General features: G+C 45.8%; 1 protein-coding gene across 2 annotated transcripts in view; it reads right to left on the bottom strand.

The window, feature by feature from the left end:
- Positions 1 to 18,454, bottom strand: part of LOC120920735 (high affinity immunoglobulin gamma Fc receptor I-like) — a 152,193-nt gene extending 133,739 nt beyond the window's left edge. For both annotated transcript variants that reach the window (XM_040332978.1, XM_040332980.1), the window contains exons 1-3: positions 18,050 to 18,454; positions 13,607 to 13,624; positions 3,059 to 3,307 (exon numbers count right to left, since the gene is read on the bottom strand). In XM_040332978.1, coding sequence (XP_040188912.1) covers positions 3,059 to 3,307; positions 13,607 to 13,624; positions 18,050 to 18,101 — 319 coding nt within the window. In that variant the 5' untranslated portion in view covers positions 18,102 to 18,454. The remainder of the gene's footprint in view (positions 1 to 3,058; positions 3,308 to 13,606; positions 13,625 to 18,049) is intronic.
- Between the last annotated feature and the right edge of the window lie 1,703 nt (positions 18,455 to 20,157).

The following is a 20,157-nucleotide window of genomic DNA, read 5'->3' on the forward strand; positions in this document are numbered from 1 at the left end:
AAGAAAGGCAACAAGCAGAAGAGACTTGTTTGGGATAAAGAACACAAGGAATGGACATTAGACCAGTGGAAATCTGTGCTTTGGTCTGAGGAGTCCAAACTTGAGATCTTTGGTTCCAACCCCCGTGTCTTTGTGCGACGCAGAAAAGGTGAACGGATGGACTCTACATGCCTGGTTCCCACCGTGAAGCATGGAGGAGGAGGTGTGATGGTGTGGGGGTGCTTTGCTGGTGACACTGTTGGGGATTTATTCAATATTGAAGGCATACTGAACCAGCATGGCTACCACAGCATCTTGCAGCGGCATGCTATTCCATCCGGTTTGCGTTTAGTTGGACCATCATTTATTTTTCAACAGGACAATGACCCCAAACACACCTCCAGGCGGGGAAGGGCTATTTGACCAAGAAGGAGAGTGATGGGGTGCTGCGCCAGGTCACTACCTCTTGAAGCTCATCAAGAGAATGCCAAGAGTGTGCCAAGCAGTAATCAAAGCAAAAGGTGGCTACTTTGAAGAACCAAGAATATGAAATATATTTTCAGTTGTTTCACACGTTTTTGTTATGTATAATTCCACATGTGTTACTTCATAGTTTTCATGCCTTCAGTGTGAAACAACTGAAAATATATTTCATATTCTTGGTTCTTCAAAGTAGCCACCTTTTGCTTTGATTACTGCTTGGCACACTCTTGGCATTCTCTTGATGAGCTTCAAGAGGTAGTGACCTGGCAATTCTCATAGTCATGACAATAAAGAAAATTCTTTGAATGAGAAGGTGTGTCCAAACTTTTGGTCTGTACTGTAGATGTCCCGTGACGAGAACTATCACAACTCCCAGTGGATGGCTGTAGAATCCCAGGTTGATAGAAGGGAACTGATAGAGGGAAGTGTAACAGCCCTTGCGTGTGGCAGATAGTAAGGTCCCGCCGGCATGCACATATGAAGGCACAGAAAAGGAGCCCTTTAGATGGACACGGCAATCCCCACCGGTGTTTGTGACGTCACCGGATCTCCCACAGAACTCCCTGAAGACCCGGAAGCCAGCAGAGAGGCGAGTACCAATCAAAAGAATTTTGATTGATCAAAAAAAATATTACGATTAATCGAGGAATTAATAGTTAATTTCCACAGCCCTAGGGCCGGATTCAGATAGATTTGTGTATCTATCTGCTGGCGTAACATATCTGCGATACTTTACGCCGCCGTAAATTAGGGCGCAAGTTTCGTATTCAGAAAGGACTTGCGCCCCGTGTTACGGCGGCGTAACGTATGTCGTCCAGGGTAAGCAAGCTTAATTCAAATGTGTTTGATGCGGGCGTGTTTTATTCAAATTCACTTTGACCCAACGTATTTGACGTATTTTACGAACGGCGCATTACGCCGCAAAGCCTCATTGGTTTCGACGCAAACGTAACTTACGCAAAGCCCTATTCGCGAACGACTTGCGCAAGCGACGTAACAATTTCAAAACTCGGCGTAAGAACGACGTCCATACTTAACATTAGCTACGCCTCATATAGCAGGGGTAACTTTACGCCGAAAAAAGCCTAACCTAAACGACTCAAAAAAATGCGCCGGCCGGACGTACGTTTCTGAATCGGCGTAAATACCTAATTAGCATATTCCTCTCGTAACTATACGGAAGCGCCACCTAGCGGCCAGCGTAAATATGCAGCCTAAGTTACGACGGTGTAAGACACTTACGCCGGTCGGATCTTAGGGAAATCTATGCGAAACTGATTCTCTGAATCAGGCGTATAGATACGACGGCCGGACTCAGAGATACGACGGAGTATCTGGAGATACACCGTCGTATCTCGTATCTGAATCCGGCCCCTAGTATTTATACCCATAGTCCGGGCATCACTAAATAGCGGACCATGGTCTAAATGCATACCGTGTCACTGCCCCATTCGGACAACTCACACCCCGCCAATTAGGAGCCTTTTCTACTCGCCGCTGTGGCTCTGTAATCCTCACAGAGCCGGCAGTGGAAGGCGAGACTTTTCTGGATGGAGGGCAGAAGCTGCTTGAGGTTAACAAGTGTACGCGACGTCCTCGTTGCCGATTGCGTTCAACGCTGGAACGCATTCGGTGGCCGCACACTGATGTCATTGCCCGACCCCGTATGCGTTCCACGCTGGAACGCAGAAGTGCCCAGTGCAATCAGCGCTTCCTGATACACATGTCTTGCTGCTATAAAATGATTGCACTGCCAGTACACAGCGTTCTTTTATTGGTCGGCTGTATGACTTGTATAGTGCTACAAATGCGAAACTGAATCGCCTCTAGGTGCTTTTTTTTCCAGCCAGTGTCTGCTTGGCTGGTGCGGTAATTTTACCCCGTAGGATCTCGACACGCTTGGGACACACAGTCATACATATATATTCTGGGCCAATTTGGACAAGATCCAATTTACCTACCAGCTTGTCTTTGGAGTATGGGAGGAAACTGGAGTACCCGGAGGAAACCCACGCAGGCACAGGGAGAACATGCAAACTCCAGGCAGATGGTGTCGTGGTCGGGATTCGAACCAGCAACCCTTTTGCTGCTAGGCGAAAGTGCTACTCACTACACCACTGTGCTGCCCCTGCAGTGTTTATAAGTTTGTAGCTGCATCTATGGTAAGCTCTATGTCTTTTCCCTGAATAATGTTCCTTTTCCTGTCTGCAGTTAAGCAGCAAAGCCCATGTGCACTATCTGTTCTGTAGAGCTATATACATCATTTATAACAGTGCTGTTATCATAAAACTGTCTTATCCACCCTTTTCTTCCAGGGCTTTCCTGTTTAATGAAGCTAGTTCTAAAATGTACAGGTGTTTTGGTGTCACTCAAATTCAAGTACAGAGCTGGACTCCACAGGTGCAGGGCAGAGGGAGCCAGACAATCCAGGGGTTCTTCTAGGGGTAACACCATGAAATTCACTTGACAAGTAAGAGTTAAACCTACTAGAGCACACAGAAAAATACAAACTCCATGCAGAAAAAGTGAACGCTGATAACTACAATATGTTATTGATAGTGACAAAAAAACATAATGAATGTCCATATTAGATTACCATTGATAACGCTCAGTGTGACGATCTCACTTGTACCGCCAGTGCTGGTCCGGCACTTATAATTCCCGCTGTGTTCTGGCCCAGCATAAAAAGCCAAAACCTTCTGCTTTGTAAATAGCTCATTGTTATTACGGTACCAGTAATAGAGAGATGCAGGAGGCTCCATATTACAGGTCATTGTTGTATATTGTCCTATGTGGATCTTATTCCAGTCTGGATTGAAGGTCACCACCGGTCTTGCTGCAGATCCTGTAAGATAATAATAGTAACTATTAAAAATGGAAACATCTGCCTACCGGATAGGCAGAAGGAACTGTAGTTCTCGTACAAAGATTAAAGGGTCAGTCCAAAGTAAACACTTGGATTGGACCAACTTGGTGTTTTAATATCCAGAATTTAGAAGAATATGCCATGTACACCAATGGCCAATACATATCCTCCCTGACAGCAGATTGTGACTTTTAACCACTTAAGGACCGTCGCACGACGATATACGTCGGCAGAATGGCACGGCTGGGCATATGGATGTACAGTAGGGTGACCAGACATCCCCGGTTTCAGGGGACAGTCCCCTGATTGAGGACACTGTCCCCAGACAAAATCTGTCCCCAGTTTTGTCCCCGGATTGGATTTGAACAGGGGCTGGGACAATTTCAAAGACAGTCAGTGCAGAATAAAAAAAAAAAAAAAAAAAAAACGGAACTCCACCCCCACGCTTCGCTGCGCCTAGTAGCTTAGGAGGGTGTATTTTTTCCATTATCTGTGCCCCTTTCTGATGATCATGTGCTGGTCAGAATGAAGTGAATATTTCTTCAATTTCGGGTGCATGCCCATTCATGTTCTTCTGCCTTGGCTCACGTCTCGGCCAGCCCCCTTATCTCCTTGCCTTCCCTGGCGGAGTGATCTTCCTCCGCTCCCCACCCAGTAGTAGCTGGGGGCCCAGAGAGTGAGACTTGACAGGCTGTGAGGGGGGTGGTGGCTGGCAGAGAGTCGCTGATTGCCGCCATTACTAGTAAAAAATGTCCCCTGATTTCATTTTAAAAATCTGGTCACCTTAAAGGGTCACTAAAGGAAATTTTTTTTTTGCTGAAATGACTGTTTACAGGGTATAGAGACATAAAAGTTAACTGATTCCTTTTAAAAATGATTACAAATAGATACAAAGCAATCCTATAATGTGCCTGCAGGTTAGTTTCACTTTTAAACTGGTTTCATGTTCCTGTGAACTAGAGAGACACACAGAACAAAAACAAACAAATCCAGGGCAGTGTTTTGTTTTTAAAATTAATCTGATTGGTTCTGTTAAGTTTTAGACACACAGTAATGACAGCTTAGACCAGTGTTTCTCAACTCCAGTCCTCGGGGCGCACCAACAGGTCATGTTTTCAGGATTTCCCTCAGATCAAACTGCTGTGGTAATTACTAAGGCAGTGAAACTGATCAAATCACCTGTGCACAATAATGGAAAGCCTGAAAACAAGACCTGTTGGTGCGCCCCGAGGACTGGAGTTGAGAAACACTGGCTTAGACCACCGTGAAAAGCTCCCAGTACTGTGGTTATAAGGAAACAGACAACCAGGAAGTGTGGAGATCACAGCAGAATTACAGCAACTTCAAAGCAAAAATGAACAATAAGGACATGAAACCAGTACTGCAGTAAGGTAAAGGAAGCTATTTAGCTAAAAAAAAAATTCCTTTAGTGATCCTTTAATGTACAGGTACGTCCCCTTTAAGATGCCCAGCCGTGGGTCCCGGCCACGCGGCGCTCGCGACCCGGTCCTGTGCTCGGTGACTGTGCTGACCCGATCGCCACCGGTGTTCTTACGATTGGCTCACAGAGCTGAAGAACGGGGAGATGTAAGTGTAAATAAACCTTTCCCTGTTCTTCCTGGTGAGACTGTCACTGATCGTCTGTTCCCTGTCATAGGGAACGACGATCAGTGACGTCACACGCCAAGCCACGCCCCTAACAGTTAGAATCACTCACTAGGAAACACTTAACCCCCTTCAGCGCCCACTACAGGTTTCCCCTTCACTGCCAGTGTCATTTTAACAGTAATCAGTAAGGATGAGCTCCGGCGTGTTCGCATAGAACACGTGCAGAGCCCGCCAGGAAGTGAGCACGGCGTTGTGCTAATCACAGCCAGGGAGACATTTCACGATCCCTGCAGCCGAGCATCGGGACAATGTCTCCCTGGCGCTCACAGCGCCGTGCTCACTTCCTGGCGGGCTCTGCACGTGTTCTATACGAAAACGCCGGAGCTCATCCTTAGTAATCAGTGCATTTTTATAGCACTGATCGCTGTATAAATGACAATGGTCCAAAAAATGTGTCAAAAGTGTCCGATGTGTCCGCCATAATGTCGCAGTCATGATAAAAATCGCTGATCGCCGCCATTAGTAGTAAAAAAAAAAATATTAATAAAAATGCAATAAAACTATCCCCTATTTTGTAGATGCTATAACTTTTGCGCAAACCAGTCAATAATTGCTTATTGCGATTTTTTTTTTTTTACAAAAATATGTAGAAGAATACGTATCGGCCTAAACTGAGGAAAAAAACTTTTTATATATTTTTTGGGGATATTTATTAGAGCAAAAAGTAAAAAAATATTTTTGTTTATAGCGCAAAAAATAAAAACCGCAGAGGTGATCAAATACCACCAAAAGAAAGCTCTATTTGTGGGGGGAAAAAAAGACGCCAATTTTGTTTGGGAGCCACGTCGTACGACCGCGCAATTGTCAGTTAAAGCGACGCAGTGCCGAATCGCAAAAACTGTCCGGGTCCTTTAGCATCAAAATGGTCTGGGGCTTAAGTGGTTAATAAGAAAACAAATGTTAAACTTCCAACATGGAAGCAGCTGTACACCATCATGGTAGTCAGCAATCAGGTCTCCATAGAAGTACATGCTTAATTCCTGCAACCCCATTGATTGAAACCGATTTCTGATTCTCCCATCAATCAGTAATTAATGGATTCATGACAACTTTTGAGGCAGCAGGAAGCTGATTTCCAGAATGGCATGTCGTGGCTTTTGCAGAGGAAGGTGAGCTTTTTTATTTATTTCAAAAAGGTACCGAAGGCCAAGAGGGAGGATGTTTAATCCAATGTTATTCATGGACTTATCCTTTAAATTGGATCTTGAAATGGAAAGCTGTTCAAAGCCAGATATTTACTTAGATTCAAGTAATTAGATTTACACAAGTCTCTGTAACCATAACAGGTAAATACAGTGGGCCAGATTCAGAAAGATCAGCGGATCTTTCTGCTGGCGTAACGTAACTCATTTACGTTACGCCGCCGCAAGTTTATCAGGCAAGTGCTGTATTCACAAAGCACTTGCCTGTAAAGTTGCGGCGGCGTTGCGTAAATCCACCCGACGGAATTCAAATTCGGCAGGTAGGGGGCGTGTATCATTTAAATGATGCGCGTCCCCGCGCCGAACGAACTGCGCATGCGCCGGCTGCAACTGAATCTCAGTGCGCATGCTCCAAATGACGTCGGCAGCTCGTCATGCTTGCGTCGTGAATGGAAAGTACGTCCAGCCGTATTCGCGAATGACTTGCGCAAACGACGTAAAAATGTCAAAACTCGGCGCGGGAAGGACGGCCATATTTAACATAGGATACGCCGCACACACCCCTCATATAGCAGGGGTAACTTTACGCCGGAAAAAGCCGAACGCAAACAACGTAAAAAAAAAAAGCGCCGGGCGGTCGTTCGTTTCTGAATCGACGTAAATACTAATTTGCATATTCCTCGCGTATACAAACGGAAGCGTCACCTAGTGGCCAGCGTGAAATTCCAGCCTAAGATCCGACAGTGTAAGACACTTAACACCTGTCGGATTTTAGGGCTATCTATGCGTAACCTGATTCTATGAATCAGGCGCATAGATACGACGGCCGGACTCAGAGATACGACAGCGTATCAGGAGATACGCCGTCGTATCTCTTTCTGAATCTGGCCCAGTATATTATCTCAACCTTGTATCAGTCATCCCAACCCAATTACGTTCATTCATTGTTTCTGTGACTACCTGCTTATTTTTGTCAAATATCCTGTCCGCTGGACCCGCTGATTGGCTCCCGCTCTGTCCAATTACAGCGGGAGTGTGTCATTGGCGCAGGCCTGGAAGTAAAAATCAGGTACCTGTACGTGATTTCACGCAATAGAGCCGCCGCCCCGCAGTATGTAAGTGGGGCGGTCGGCAAGTGGTTAAATAATAAAAATGGGGTAGCTGCAGCTTTACCACTATGAATTGAAAGAATAAAAAGCCGCGCTTACCCTGAAATTAATGCATTCCCTGTGTTAGAAATCAACACACTAAGAGTCGGTTCACACTCCAGCGGCACGACTTCGGGGGCGACTCGGCAAGGCGTCCTCAAGACGATAGAAGTCAATGCAAATCGCCCCAAAGTTGTACAAGAACCTTTTTCTAAGTCGGAGTGACTTGCGTCGCTCCTATTGGAACGGTTTCATTGCATTGAATGGGACGCGACTCGTCAGGCGGCTGAGCCCCCTGATGTGTCGCCCCAGTGTGAACCGAGTCTTACTTATTAATCTTATACAATCTTATACAAACAATTGGTACATAGAAACAATTCTTAGAAGTGCAAATGTCCATAAAGTGCAGTATTAAAGTGCAATGGTGCAAATAAATGTGCAATTCCTTTAAAATAAAGTGACTTGAGCTCTGTGTGTGTTCCACCCCAACCGATTCCACTTGTGTCACCACCATTATCCCCCTCAGGGACTGAACTTATATAATGCAAGATGACATGTTATTACCACATTTAACAGTCAAGGAAGCCATGATGGTCTCTGCCAGCTTGAAACTCAGTGAGAAGATGTATGTGAAAAGAAAGCTGATTAATACGATTTGGACAGCCCTGGGTCTTCTTGAATACTGGACTGTCTTGGGTGGGCACTCCCTGACTAATCAAGGCTTGTCTAGGTGCCTAGCTGTTAATTAGCTTAAGGCCCGTTTCACACTGGGGCGGGAGGTGCAGTGGCGGTATATTTTTAGCGGTGCTATACTGTCGGCAGTATTCGGCCGCTAGCGGTGCGGTTTTAACCCCCGCTAGCGTCCGAAAAAGGGTTAATATCGCGGCAATGCTCCTCTGCCGCGGTTTCCCATTGCTTTCAATAGGAAGGAGCGGTAAACACAACGCTCCCCTCACCGCTCCAAAGATGCTGCTAGCAGGACTTTTGGAGCGGTCCTGCTAGCGCACCGCTCCAGTGTGAAAGCCCTCAGTGCTTTGACACTGGAGAAACAGTATCCGCTGTTTAGGGTCGGTTTGCGGGCGCTATTTTTAGCGCCTGCAAATCGCCCAGTGTGAAAGGGGCCTTATGGTCAATAAGTTAGCTGTTAATTAGATTACTGTTTAACCACTTGCTTACTAGGCACATATACCCCCCCTCCTGCCCAGGTGAAATTTCAGCTTCCGGCACTGCGTCGCTTTAACTGACAATTGCGCGGTCGTGCGACGTGACTCCCAAACAAAATTGACGTCCTTTTTTCCCCACAAATAGAGCTTTCTTTTGGTGGTATTTGATCACCTCTACGGTTTTTATTTTTTGCACTATAAACAAAAAAACAACAATTTTGAAAAAAAATACAATATATTTTTTTTTTCAGTCTAGGCCGATACGTATTCTTCATATTTTTGGTAAAAAAAAAAAAATCGCAATAAGCGACTGGTTTGTGCAAAAGTTATAGCGCCTACAAAATAGGGGACAGAATTTTTTTTTTTTTTTTTTTTTTTTTTTTACTAGTAATGGCGGCGATCTGCGACTTTTTTTTTTTTTAATGGGACTGCGACATTATGGCGGACACATCGGACACTTTTGACACATTTTTGGCATCATTCACATTTATACTGCAATCTGTGCTATAAATATGCACTAATTACTGTATAAATGTGACTGGCATTGAAGGTGTTAACACTAGGGGGTGAGGAAGGGGTTAAATGTGTACCCTGCATAGTGTTCTAACTGTGGGGGAAGGGGGGTGACCGATCTGTGTCCCTATGTACAAGAGACACAGATCGGTCTCCTCTCTCCCTGACAGGACGCTGTCTCTGTGAGAGCCAGTGACTTGTCCTCAATGTTCCCCTATGGGGGAAGTTCCTTCACTGACTGCGCAGGCGCAAACTTCCCGACGGAAATCTCCGAACCTCGCCCGGCATCCAGGCTCATTCTTTAACATCCCCGTGGATTGGGGATCCACGTCGCCCTGGATGCCGGCCGCCGTTCGGGGATTTCCGTCAGCAAGTTTGCACCTGCGCAGTGCTTGAAGGAACTTTCCCGATAGCTGGAACCATCTCAGCGCATCAGTTCGTGCATGCACTGGAACTTCCATGATACCTGGAACCAGCACGGCAGATCACCGGCAATGAGAAATTATCTCATATGTTTACATATGAGATCATCTCTCATTGGCCGCACAGATCGCCTAGCAAACGGCCACTCCAAATGGCCGTTCACGGCGATCTGTGATTGGCTGTGTCCAAGGGACACGGCCAGCACAGAGTTTCCCCGCTGCGTGCTCGGGAAACGAGGAAAGGGGCGGACGTCAATTGACGTCCTGTTGGATTTTCAGGTCTGTGCTGTAGCCGTCATTCGGCTATAGCGCGGGCCTCAGGTGGTTAATTAGATCACTGCTAGCTGTTAATTGGATTGCTGTTTGAAGTTTGCATGGTCATGTTTTTACTGGTTGTACTACTTATGTAATCTATGCTAATATCCCCAAGAGGGGAATGTCCTTCTGGGGTGTATACAAGCCTTTGTCTGGGTTTTAATAAAGTGTAATTCATTTGTTTTTTACCTCAATATCTGTCTGAGAACGATGCTTAGGATAAAGGGCCGGTATTAGCTATCAGACTGCTGGAAGGGTTTGGAGGGCAGGAGGCACTGTTTGGCCTAGGCACCTAGGCGGGCTGCCAGGCGGTCCGTTACAATATTAACCCAAAGGTTCCTAGTTAAAGGATATGACCAAAAAGATCTGTAAAATACTAGAAAAATAGTGAGGGAAATGGATATAGGACAAATACTGGGGGTAGGGAAAGAAAAATCCCAGAATTAAATTTTGATACTGGGTTTAATAGACAGCATAAAGAAGTAGAAAGAATCTTCAAAAGGCATTGACCTATACTGATAAGAGACGATATGCTAAAAAAATCTCTAAATACTGTATGTCTCTAGACATTTTCGTTCATTCCATAGTAAAGATGCTAACCTACTTACCTTTTATGCTATAGATAGGGTTAAAAAAAACACTGGAGGGGGGTCCAGTTTGAAGAAAGCGGTCTCTCAAACTGAGACGTGCTGGATTTACGAATTGGATACTCTTACTTCTCATGGAATGAATGTTGATATCAATCTAAATAGTTTGATCGCAGATTTTTTTAAGAGTTTGATCGCAGTAAGAGTTAGGCCGGCTTATCAGTAGATAAGTCGACCTAACTCAGAATCTACGCCGACCTAAGTTTAAGCGTATGCTCAAACAGAGATACGCTTAAACATATCCAAGATAGGACGGCTTGCGCCGTCCTATCTTAGATTGCAATATTTTGGATGGCCGCTAGGTGGCGCTTCCATTGCGGTCGGCGTAGAATATGTAAATGAGGGGATACGCCGATTCACGAACGTACGCCAGGCCGACGCAGTACTTTTACGCCATTTACGTAAGAGATAGGCCGTGTAAAGTTAGAGCTAGGCTCTAGTGGAATAGTAATGTCAAGTATGGCCGCCGTTCCCGCCACGAAATTCTAAATTTTTACGTCGTTTGTGTAAGTCGTCCGCGAATCGGGATTTACGTCCACGTCGAAATCAATAGGCCCGTACGGCGTACTTAGCCGCAATGCGCACTGGGAAATTTAGGCGCCCGGCGCATGCGCAGTGGCCAAAAAACGTCAAAAACGTGAGGTCAAGCCTCATTGCCATTAAACATGCCCCCCTCCAACCCATTTGAATTAGGCGCCCTTACGCCCGCCGCCCTAAGTAAGGAGGTAAGTGCCTTGAGAATCATGTACTTGCCTCTCTTACTTAGGGCGGCGTAGTGTAAACACGCTAGGCTACGCCGCCGCAAATTAGCGCGCCCCTACCTGAATCTACCCATAAGGCCCTACATAATCTATTTTATTAAAATTTTTGTTTCGATTTTTTTTTACTATAAATTTTAATTAAAAATTAGGTATCAGATAAGAGAAGATGTTTTATATTATGAATATATGCAATATGGTGTTTGACCACAAGATGGGGGTAATGAGCTAAACACCAGTGGATTACAATGAAGCTGAATAACATGTTTTTGTTTTAATGTTTTTTTTTACTGTGTAAGAAGAACCATCTGATGATAGCATATATATAGCAACAAGGATGGCTGTAGCCACGCCTCCTGATGACGTCCTATGATGAAACGCGTAGGATTCTTCCTGTTGTGTAATTTCTGCTATTTGGAATGTACTTTAGCTCCTATGCAGATCAGATGGGTGGTGTCCTGGTGAAAGCATTTGGGTGATCGGTCCGGGTGCCAGTTGAGGCACTTTATTTGCGTGTGCATTTTATGTTTTATTTATTCGGTACATTGGATCTGTGACAAAAATCCTGTATTGACCTTCCTAAGCATATGTTCTGAGGGTCAACAACCATCAGTGAGTTCAGTCCCTGGAGGGGATACTGGTGGTGACACAAGTGGAATTGGTTGGAGTGGAGAACACACTTGGCACCATTGCACTTTAATACAGAGGACAGCACTTTATGGACATTTGCACTTCTATGAATTGTTTATATGTATACATTTTTTAAATAAGATTTATGAATTAGTGTGTTGATTTCTAACACGGGGATTGCATTAATTTATTTTAGGGTAAGAGCAGCTTTTTATTCTTTACATCTCCTAGCTGGATACTCCTCTCCCAGGAACATTCCAGGGAAGCAGCCTCATACATGGATCTCCAGCCTGGCCTAAATTGTATTCTGGAATCTGCCCTAACCCCCATCACTTTAAGGAACACAATTTCTACAGCCAGCTTCTCCTGCATACATGGGCTGATAGGCGTCTCCGCCGCCGAGAGGCTGAGACGGCTGCTGCCTGCCCCTCCACAGCTTAAAATGAGCGTGGAGGAGCAGAGCAGGAGAGATGCTGACTGACAGTCAGCAGCTCTCCGCTAGGGGAGGTGATAGAACCGAGCCATCGGCGGTGTTCAGTGGCTCAGTTCTCAGTGAAGAGGCAGCGGGGGACAGATGCAGCATCCACTCCAACCTAGGTAAGTATGAATCTTAAAAAAGAAAAAAACATACTTCTCTTTTAAGAATTTTGTTTTATAAAACATTTGTATGCAGTGGCGGTGCGTCCATAGTGGGCGCAGGAGCGCCGCCCCCTGTCACCTGCACCAGTCACTCAACAATACATAGATTCATGCATTGTCGCTGCCCACAATTCAGGTTGCTGGCCCCCCGTTGAGCATCGGCCATCTGAATAACAGCCGTGGGTGTGTTTTGGAAGTGTCTATCAGAGCCTGCCTGTGGGCTCTAATCGGCTTCCAAATGGTTAACCAGAGGACGAACAGTGGTGACAATTGATGGCACAGTGGCTGCATTTGATGGCACAGTGGCTGCGTTTGATGGCACAGTGGCTGCGTTTGATGGCACAGTGGCTGCGTTTGAAGGCACAGTGGCTGCGTTTGATGGCACAGTGGCTGCGTTTGATGGCACAGTGGCTGCGTTTGATGGCACAGTGGCTGCGTTTGATGGCACAGTGGCTGCGTTTGATGGCACAGTGGCTGCGTTTGATGGCACAGTGGCTGCGTTTGATGGCACAGTGGCTGCGTTTGATGGCACAGTGGCTGCGTTTGATGGCACAGTGGCTGCGTTTGATGGCACAGTGGCTGCGTTTGATGGCACAGTGGCTGCGTTTGATGGCACAGTGGCTGCGTTTGATGGCACAGTGGCTGCGTTTGATGGCACAGTGGCTGCGTTTGATGGCACAGTGGCTGCGTTTGATGGCACAGTGGCTGCGTTTGATGGCACAGTGGCTGCGTTTGATGGCACAGTGGCAACAATTGATGGGCTGAGTGGCTGCATTTTATGGCACAGTGGCAACAATTGATGGGCACAGTGGCGACAATTGATGGCACAGTGGCGACAATTGATGGCACAGTGGCGACAATTGATGGCACAGTGGCGACAATTGATGGCACAGTGGCGACAATTGATGGCACAGTGGCGACAATTGATGGCACAGTGGCGACAATTGATGGCACAGTGGCGACAATTGATGGCACAGTGGCGACAATTGATGGCACAGTGGCGACAATTGATGGCACAGTGGCGACAATTGATGGCACAGTGGCGACAATTGATGGGCACAGTGAGGCTGCAATTTATGTTTTTTTTTTCGTTTGTTTGCACCCCCCAAAAATTTTGAGCACCAGCCACCACTGTTTGTATGTATACAATTGTATCGTCCCAACACTGAAAAATCATAAGGTTGTTATACATAATTTTCTAACAATATATGTATAAAAAAAATGTAAACTTACCTAGCTGTCCGATCAGAGCTGTTAAAAGGAACAGAGGAAAAAAAAGTGTTATAAATGAGATATCAGGACTGGAAATTACGTGGATATTTGCATTAAAATCCAAATTCCCCCAAACCTGCCTCCCTTGTCTTCATCTCCATCCTTATATGATAAATTGCCTCTTTATCTAATGGGGAAGCTGACAAATTATCAGAAAATGATTTAGAAAATGCATTTCTCTTATTTTACACATAAAAATGATTAATACAATTTTTTGTTATATAAACTTGCGGACCACCCGCCATTATTATACGTCGGTACTTTGACGTAGAAGACCGGGGTTATGGCTGCAGATAGCTGCTATAACACCAGTATATTCTTAAACAGCAGACGGTCCTCTTTCTGATAAAAGTTGTCTCCGTGGTGGATTCCACGAGATCACGGGGGCGGGGGAGGGTCGTTCACGGCACGGGCTTGGAAGGAACGGCACACGTGGGCGGCTCCTTCAGAGCGCATGCCCCAGTGAGGTCATTGGCTGCATGCACTGGAAATATCTCCTAAACTGTACAGTACAGGTTTAGGAAATATTTTCTAAATCTATAGGTAAGCCTTATTATAGACTTACTTATAGGTAAAAGTTTGCAGAGGAAGTTTACTTCCTCTTTAAATTGTGAATAATTGTGGTCAATTAGTAGTATATTAGTAGTATATATTGAGCAGAGTGGATGGCCGTAGCCACACCTCCTGATGACATTCTATGACAAAAGGTTACCAACTCTATTTTTAATGACATACCATTCCTCGGTGGTCAGCACTTAAAGCGAAGTTCAACCCAAAAGTGGAACGTCCTCCTTAAGCACTCCTCACCCCCTGCCATGCCACATTTGGCATGTCATTTTTTTGGGGGGGAGTGGGGGCTTCGGTAGGAGTGGGACTTCCTGTCCCAATTCCTGCTTTCGCCCAGGGACCGCCTCGGCGACTTCTCTTCTCGCCTTAGGCAGCCCTTCCCTTTAGGGGATCTCTAGGGACACGTGACAGATCCCTTGAGATCGCCTGTCCACTCAGAGCGCAGCAGCTATGACAAACTATGAGTGAAGGAAGACAGAGTATGGCCTTTGATCAGTGGCAGCCCGTCCATAGGGGGCGTCGTCCGTCCGTCCGTCCTGTAGTCCTAAAAAAAACAAAAACGGCCCTTTAAGGCTTTTAAGAATTCGTTTTGCAGCGTCGCGCAAATAACATACGCTCATGCATTGCATGAGTGTATGTTATTGTGGCCAGCCTAATAAGATAACTGGACATTGGGCGCCGATTATCTGAATAAGGACAGCTGGTTGGCCGTGCGGAAGTGCCTTTCAGAGCCAGCGGATAGGCTTTCCCAGTACAGCCCTTCAGCTCCCGGATGTCTTATCCTCGGAACGTAGTGTGCTACTTCCCTTGGATAAGACTGACGGCCGTCTCAGCCAATCAGGTTCACTGATTCTGGTTATCGGTAACCTGATTGGCTGAAGCGTCATCGAGGGCGGCAGAAGACATCGAGGGACCGTGGAAGGAGGACGGCAAATCCCAGAAAGGTAAGTGCCGGGCGGGGGGGGGGGGGGGCAATCTGACTGGAAGCATTTTACAGGGCACAGTGGGGACAATTGATGTGGGCACAGTGGGGGACAATTGATGTGGGCACAGTGGGGGACAATTGATGTGGGCACAGTGGGGGACAATTGATGTGGGCACAGTGGGGGACAATTGATGTGGGCACAGTGGGGGACAATTGATGTGGGCACAGTGGGGGACAATTGATGTGGGCACAGTGGGGGACAATTGATGTGGGCACAGTGGGGGACAATTGATGTGGGCACAGTGGGGGACAATTGATGTGGGGACAATTGATGTGGGCACAGTGGGGGCAATTGATGTGGGCACAGTGGCTGTGTTTTATGGCACAGTGGGGACAATTGATGTGGGCACAGTGGGGACAATTGATGTGGGCACAGTGGGGACAATTGATGTGGGCATAGTGGGGACAATTGATGTGGGCACAGTGGGGACAATTGATGTGGGCACAGTGGGGACAATTGATGTGGGCACAGTGGGGACAATTGATGTGGGCACAGTGGGGGACAATTGATGTGGGCACAGTGGGGGACAATTGATGTGGGCACAGTGGGGGACAATTGATGTGGGCACAGTGGGGACAATTGATGTGGGCACAGTGGCGACAATTGATGTGGGCACAGTGGGGACAATTGATGTGGGCACAGTGGGGACAATTGATGTGGGCACAGTGGTGACAATTGATGGCATGGCACAGTGGCTGCCTTTGATGGGCACAGTGAGGCTGCAATTGTGTTTTTTTTTTTTTGTTTTTTTTTCATTTGTTTGCGCCCCCCTAAAAATTTTGAGCACCAGCCGCCACTGCCTTTGATGGACTGGCCGCCACAACTGCCAGATCCCAACTCAAGAGCTTTACCATAAGGGAAAAAAAAACAGAAACCCTAGGAAGAACTACAGGACATGTGCTTTGGAATTTCCCCATAGTGACATCAACAAATCTGTAATTGCTGGGAATGAAGTTTTTATTTTCCTCCAAGTCCAATGACCTGAAGAGTTCAATGGAATAAGAGAGTGTTATTACGTTGTCAATAGACTGATGATAATTTTTAAACAAGTTAATGCTACTTTGGGGACTAATTGTATACGGAAAAACCTTGGTTTGAGAGTAACTTGCTTTGAAAGCGTTTTGCAAGACAAGCAACATTTTTTGATAAATGTGTCCTTGATATACAAGCGATGTCTTGATAATGGAGTAGTGTCATGTCACAACTGAGTATAAAAGAGAAGAGAGGAGCCTCTAATGCCCTGTACACACGATCGGTCAAACCGATGAGAACGGTCTGATGGATTTTTCCATAGGTTAACCGATGAAGCTGACTGATGGTCCGTCGCGCCTACACACCATCGGTTAAAAAAACGATCGTGTCAGAACGCGGTGACGTAAAACACAACGACGTGCTGAAAAAAAATGAAGTTCAATGCTTCCGAGCATGCGTCGACTTGATTCTGAGCATGCGTGGATTTTTAACCGATGGACGTGCCTACAGACGATCGTTTTTTTTCTTTCGGTTAGGTATCCATCCGTTAATTTTAAAACAAGTTTGAATTTTTTTAACCGAAGAATAAATAACCGATGGGGCCCACACACAATCGGTTTGGTCTGATGAAAACGGTCCATCAGACTGTGTAGCAATATGGTTACATTTAACCACTTAAGCCCCGGACCATTTTGCAGCTAAAGCCCAGGCCAGGTTTTGCGATTTGGCACTGTGTCGCTTTAACAGACAATTGCGCGGTCGTGCGACGTGGCTACCAAACAAAATTGGCGTCCTTTTTTCCCCACAAATAGAGCTTTCTTTTGGTGGTATTTGATCACCTCTGCGGTTTTTATTTTTTTCGCTATAAACAAAAATAGAGCGACAATTTTGAAAAAAAGCAATATTTTTTACTTTTTGCTATAATAAATATCCCCAAAAAACATAACCTTTTTTTTTTTTCTCAGTTTAGGCCAATACGTATTCTTCTACCTATTTTTGGTAAAAAAAAAATCGCAATAAGCATTTATCGGTTGGTTTTCACAAAATTTATAGCGTTTACAAAATAGGGGATAGTTTTATTGCATTTTTATTTTATTTATTTTTTTACTACTAATGGCGGCGATGAGCGTTTTTTTTTTTTTTTTTTTTTCCGTGACTGCGACATTATGGCGGACACTTCGGACAATTTTGACACATTTTTGGGACCATTGTCATTTTCACAGCAAAAAATGCATTTAAATTGCATTGTTTATTGTGAAAATGACAGTTGCAGTTTGGAAGTTAACCACAGGGGGCGCTGTAGGAGTTAGGGTTCACCTAGTGTGTGTTTACAACTGTAGGGGGGTGTGGCTGTAAGTCTGACATCATCAATCGTGTCTCCCTATAAAAAGGATCACTCGATCGATACGCCGCCACAGTGAAGCACGGGGAAGCCGTGTTTACATACGGCTCTCCCCGTTCTTCAGCTCCGGGGAGCGATCGCGAGGGGGCGGCTAGAAACGAATAGCCGCGCCGTCGTCCCGGATCACTCCCCGCGGGAATCCGACCGCCGCATGTACCGGGGGGGGTCCCGATCGGACCCCCGACCCGCGGAAAGGCAGGGACGTACATGTACGCCCATATGCCTGTACGTGCCATTCTGTGGACGTATATTTACATGCGGCGGGCGTTAACCGGTTAATGAAGGTATAACATTTAGCAACTTATTGCTACACTTAGAGGCGCCTCTCTTCTCTTTTATACCCTATAAAAAAAATGCTTTGATGTACAAGTGCTTTGGATTACAAGCATGTTTCTGGAACAAATTATACAATTAATATATTTTAAAAATACCTACGTAGGAAAATACAGAGAGAGCATTGAGAAATGATTTACTTACAGATGAGGATGATGGGAAATGGAAGTTGCAGTCCATACATCGCTCCATCCATATTACACAATCCCGATTCTGTGCTGAGGAGAAATACAACCAGTGTTTTTATATATAGAAAAATGTATTATGGATTCCGGTGCTTTCTGATCCTTTTCAGATGCTCCTGAGTTCCTTCACTATGACATCGGACCACCGTCTGACCCGCACCTATCTTTCCATGCAGTCAAGTTGTATTGAGCCGTTTTGTATTTACAAGGACTGAGAAAAGCAGGTTTGAGGTCAACAAATGGCAGCGCCCAACAGGTCCTAATAGATGTGATGAAGCAGGTTGTTGCATGGAGAGCTCAGCTGCAGGCAGCTTAAAAGAGGAAGGAAGCAAAAGTGGCTTCAGAAAAGGCGGCGGGCACACGGGCTGAGATCATTCCTATCAGTTTTCACAATCTTTAATTTAAAAAGAAGAACTGCAACATTAAAAAACCCAACTAACTGCAACTCATGACAGTTCTTCCACATAGCTCCCAACTGTCCCTGATTTGGAAAAAAGTCCCTGTCCCTCATTCCTCCAGATTTGTTCCTCATTTTGGAATGATCTATATAGTTGTATATAAAATGCACTATTTATCTCTCAAAAAGTGTTTCCCAGTGCTAAACCTTTCACCCACTTTCTAATTTGCTGCATTTGAAAATGTTAAAAGCCAGTATAAAGGAATAGTAGTGGTAAAAAAAAGCACTTGAGGGTTAAAGGGGGTTGTAAAGGTACAATTTTTTTTCCCCTAAATATCTTCCTTTACCTTAGTGCAGTCCTCCTTCACTTACCTCATCCTTCCATTTTGCTTTTAAATGTCCTTATTTCTTCTGAGAAATCCTCACTTCCTGTTCTTCTGTCTGTAACTCCACACAGTAATGCAAGGCTTTCTCCCTGGTGTGGAGTGTCGTGCTCGCCCCCTCCCTTGGACTACTGGAGAGTCAGGACGCCCACTAACACACAGCTCCTTTCTCTATCTGCAACGTAGAGAGCGTCCTGATTCTCCTGTAGTCCAAGGGAGGGGGCGAGCACAACACTCCACACCAGGGAGAAAGTCTTGCAGGAGGGCCACGAGACAAAAAGGACCTGAGAAATTGACGTTTGCCCCTTAAGTATTCTTCCCCAGCTGGGAGACCACTCCCACTGGGCTTGTCCCGAGGAAAAATACCCAATACACTCTGGCCTGCCAGTGTTCCAACATTGGTCTGTGGCGGTAACGCCACCTACAGGCAAACGAAGGGAAAACCCTCCAAGCACAGCCATAGACTGGAACAGAGGCTGATTTAGCCTTAGGGCCCTTTCACACGGAGCGGATCAGTAATGATCCGCTCCGTGTGTCCGCTTTGCTCAGCGGGGATCCTCCGTAAAATCCCCGCTGAGCTGGCAGCTGACAGGGCGGTCCCCGCACACTGTGCAGGGACCGCCCTGTGTTTCCTCCGCTCTCCCCTATGGGGGATCGGACAAACACGGACCGTATGTCCGTGTTCATCCGATCCGGCAGTCGGAAGAAAAATAGGATTTCTTCCGTCTGCAAATGCGGATCTTTGCCGAGGCGGACAAATTCCGGGTTTCAGCGGATGTTCATCCACTGACACCCGTAATCACATAGGGACCCATGTATGTCCCGTTTTCATCCGCAAACAGACGGATGAAAATGCGGACATACGGTCCGCTAGTGTGAAAGGGCCCTTAATCATCAGAGTCTGAGCTAACTACCAGCTCAAACACCCACTAAATTTAAACATAGCGCCTGGTCATCAGGAGCAGGGCGCTACATTGATAAAGACTGGAACCTCTTATCCCGAGTAACAGCATCTCAGTAAAACCGATCCTGACCGAGTAGGATGATACTGATTTGCTATGTGCCAATGCCTGTATAGTCTTCCTGTTTTGTGATACATTATCATGTGTGTTTTTTTATTTTTGCATTAAGGGGAAGTGATTCCTAGTTAAAATAAACCACATTCTGGCGTCATCTCCAGTACTGTATGTATATCTGGAAACTGATTTTCTAGTGAGTTTACAGATCTTCCACACGGTGGCCATGCACATATTGACTTAAAGAAAAAATAAAATAAAGATTTCTGGA

This window comes from Rana temporaria, chromosome 13 (genome assembly GCF_905171775.1).
Source record: "Rana temporaria chromosome 13, aRanTem1.1, whole genome shotgun sequence".
Classification (NCBI taxonomy): Eukaryota; Metazoa; Chordata; class Amphibia; order Anura; family Ranidae; genus Rana; species Rana temporaria.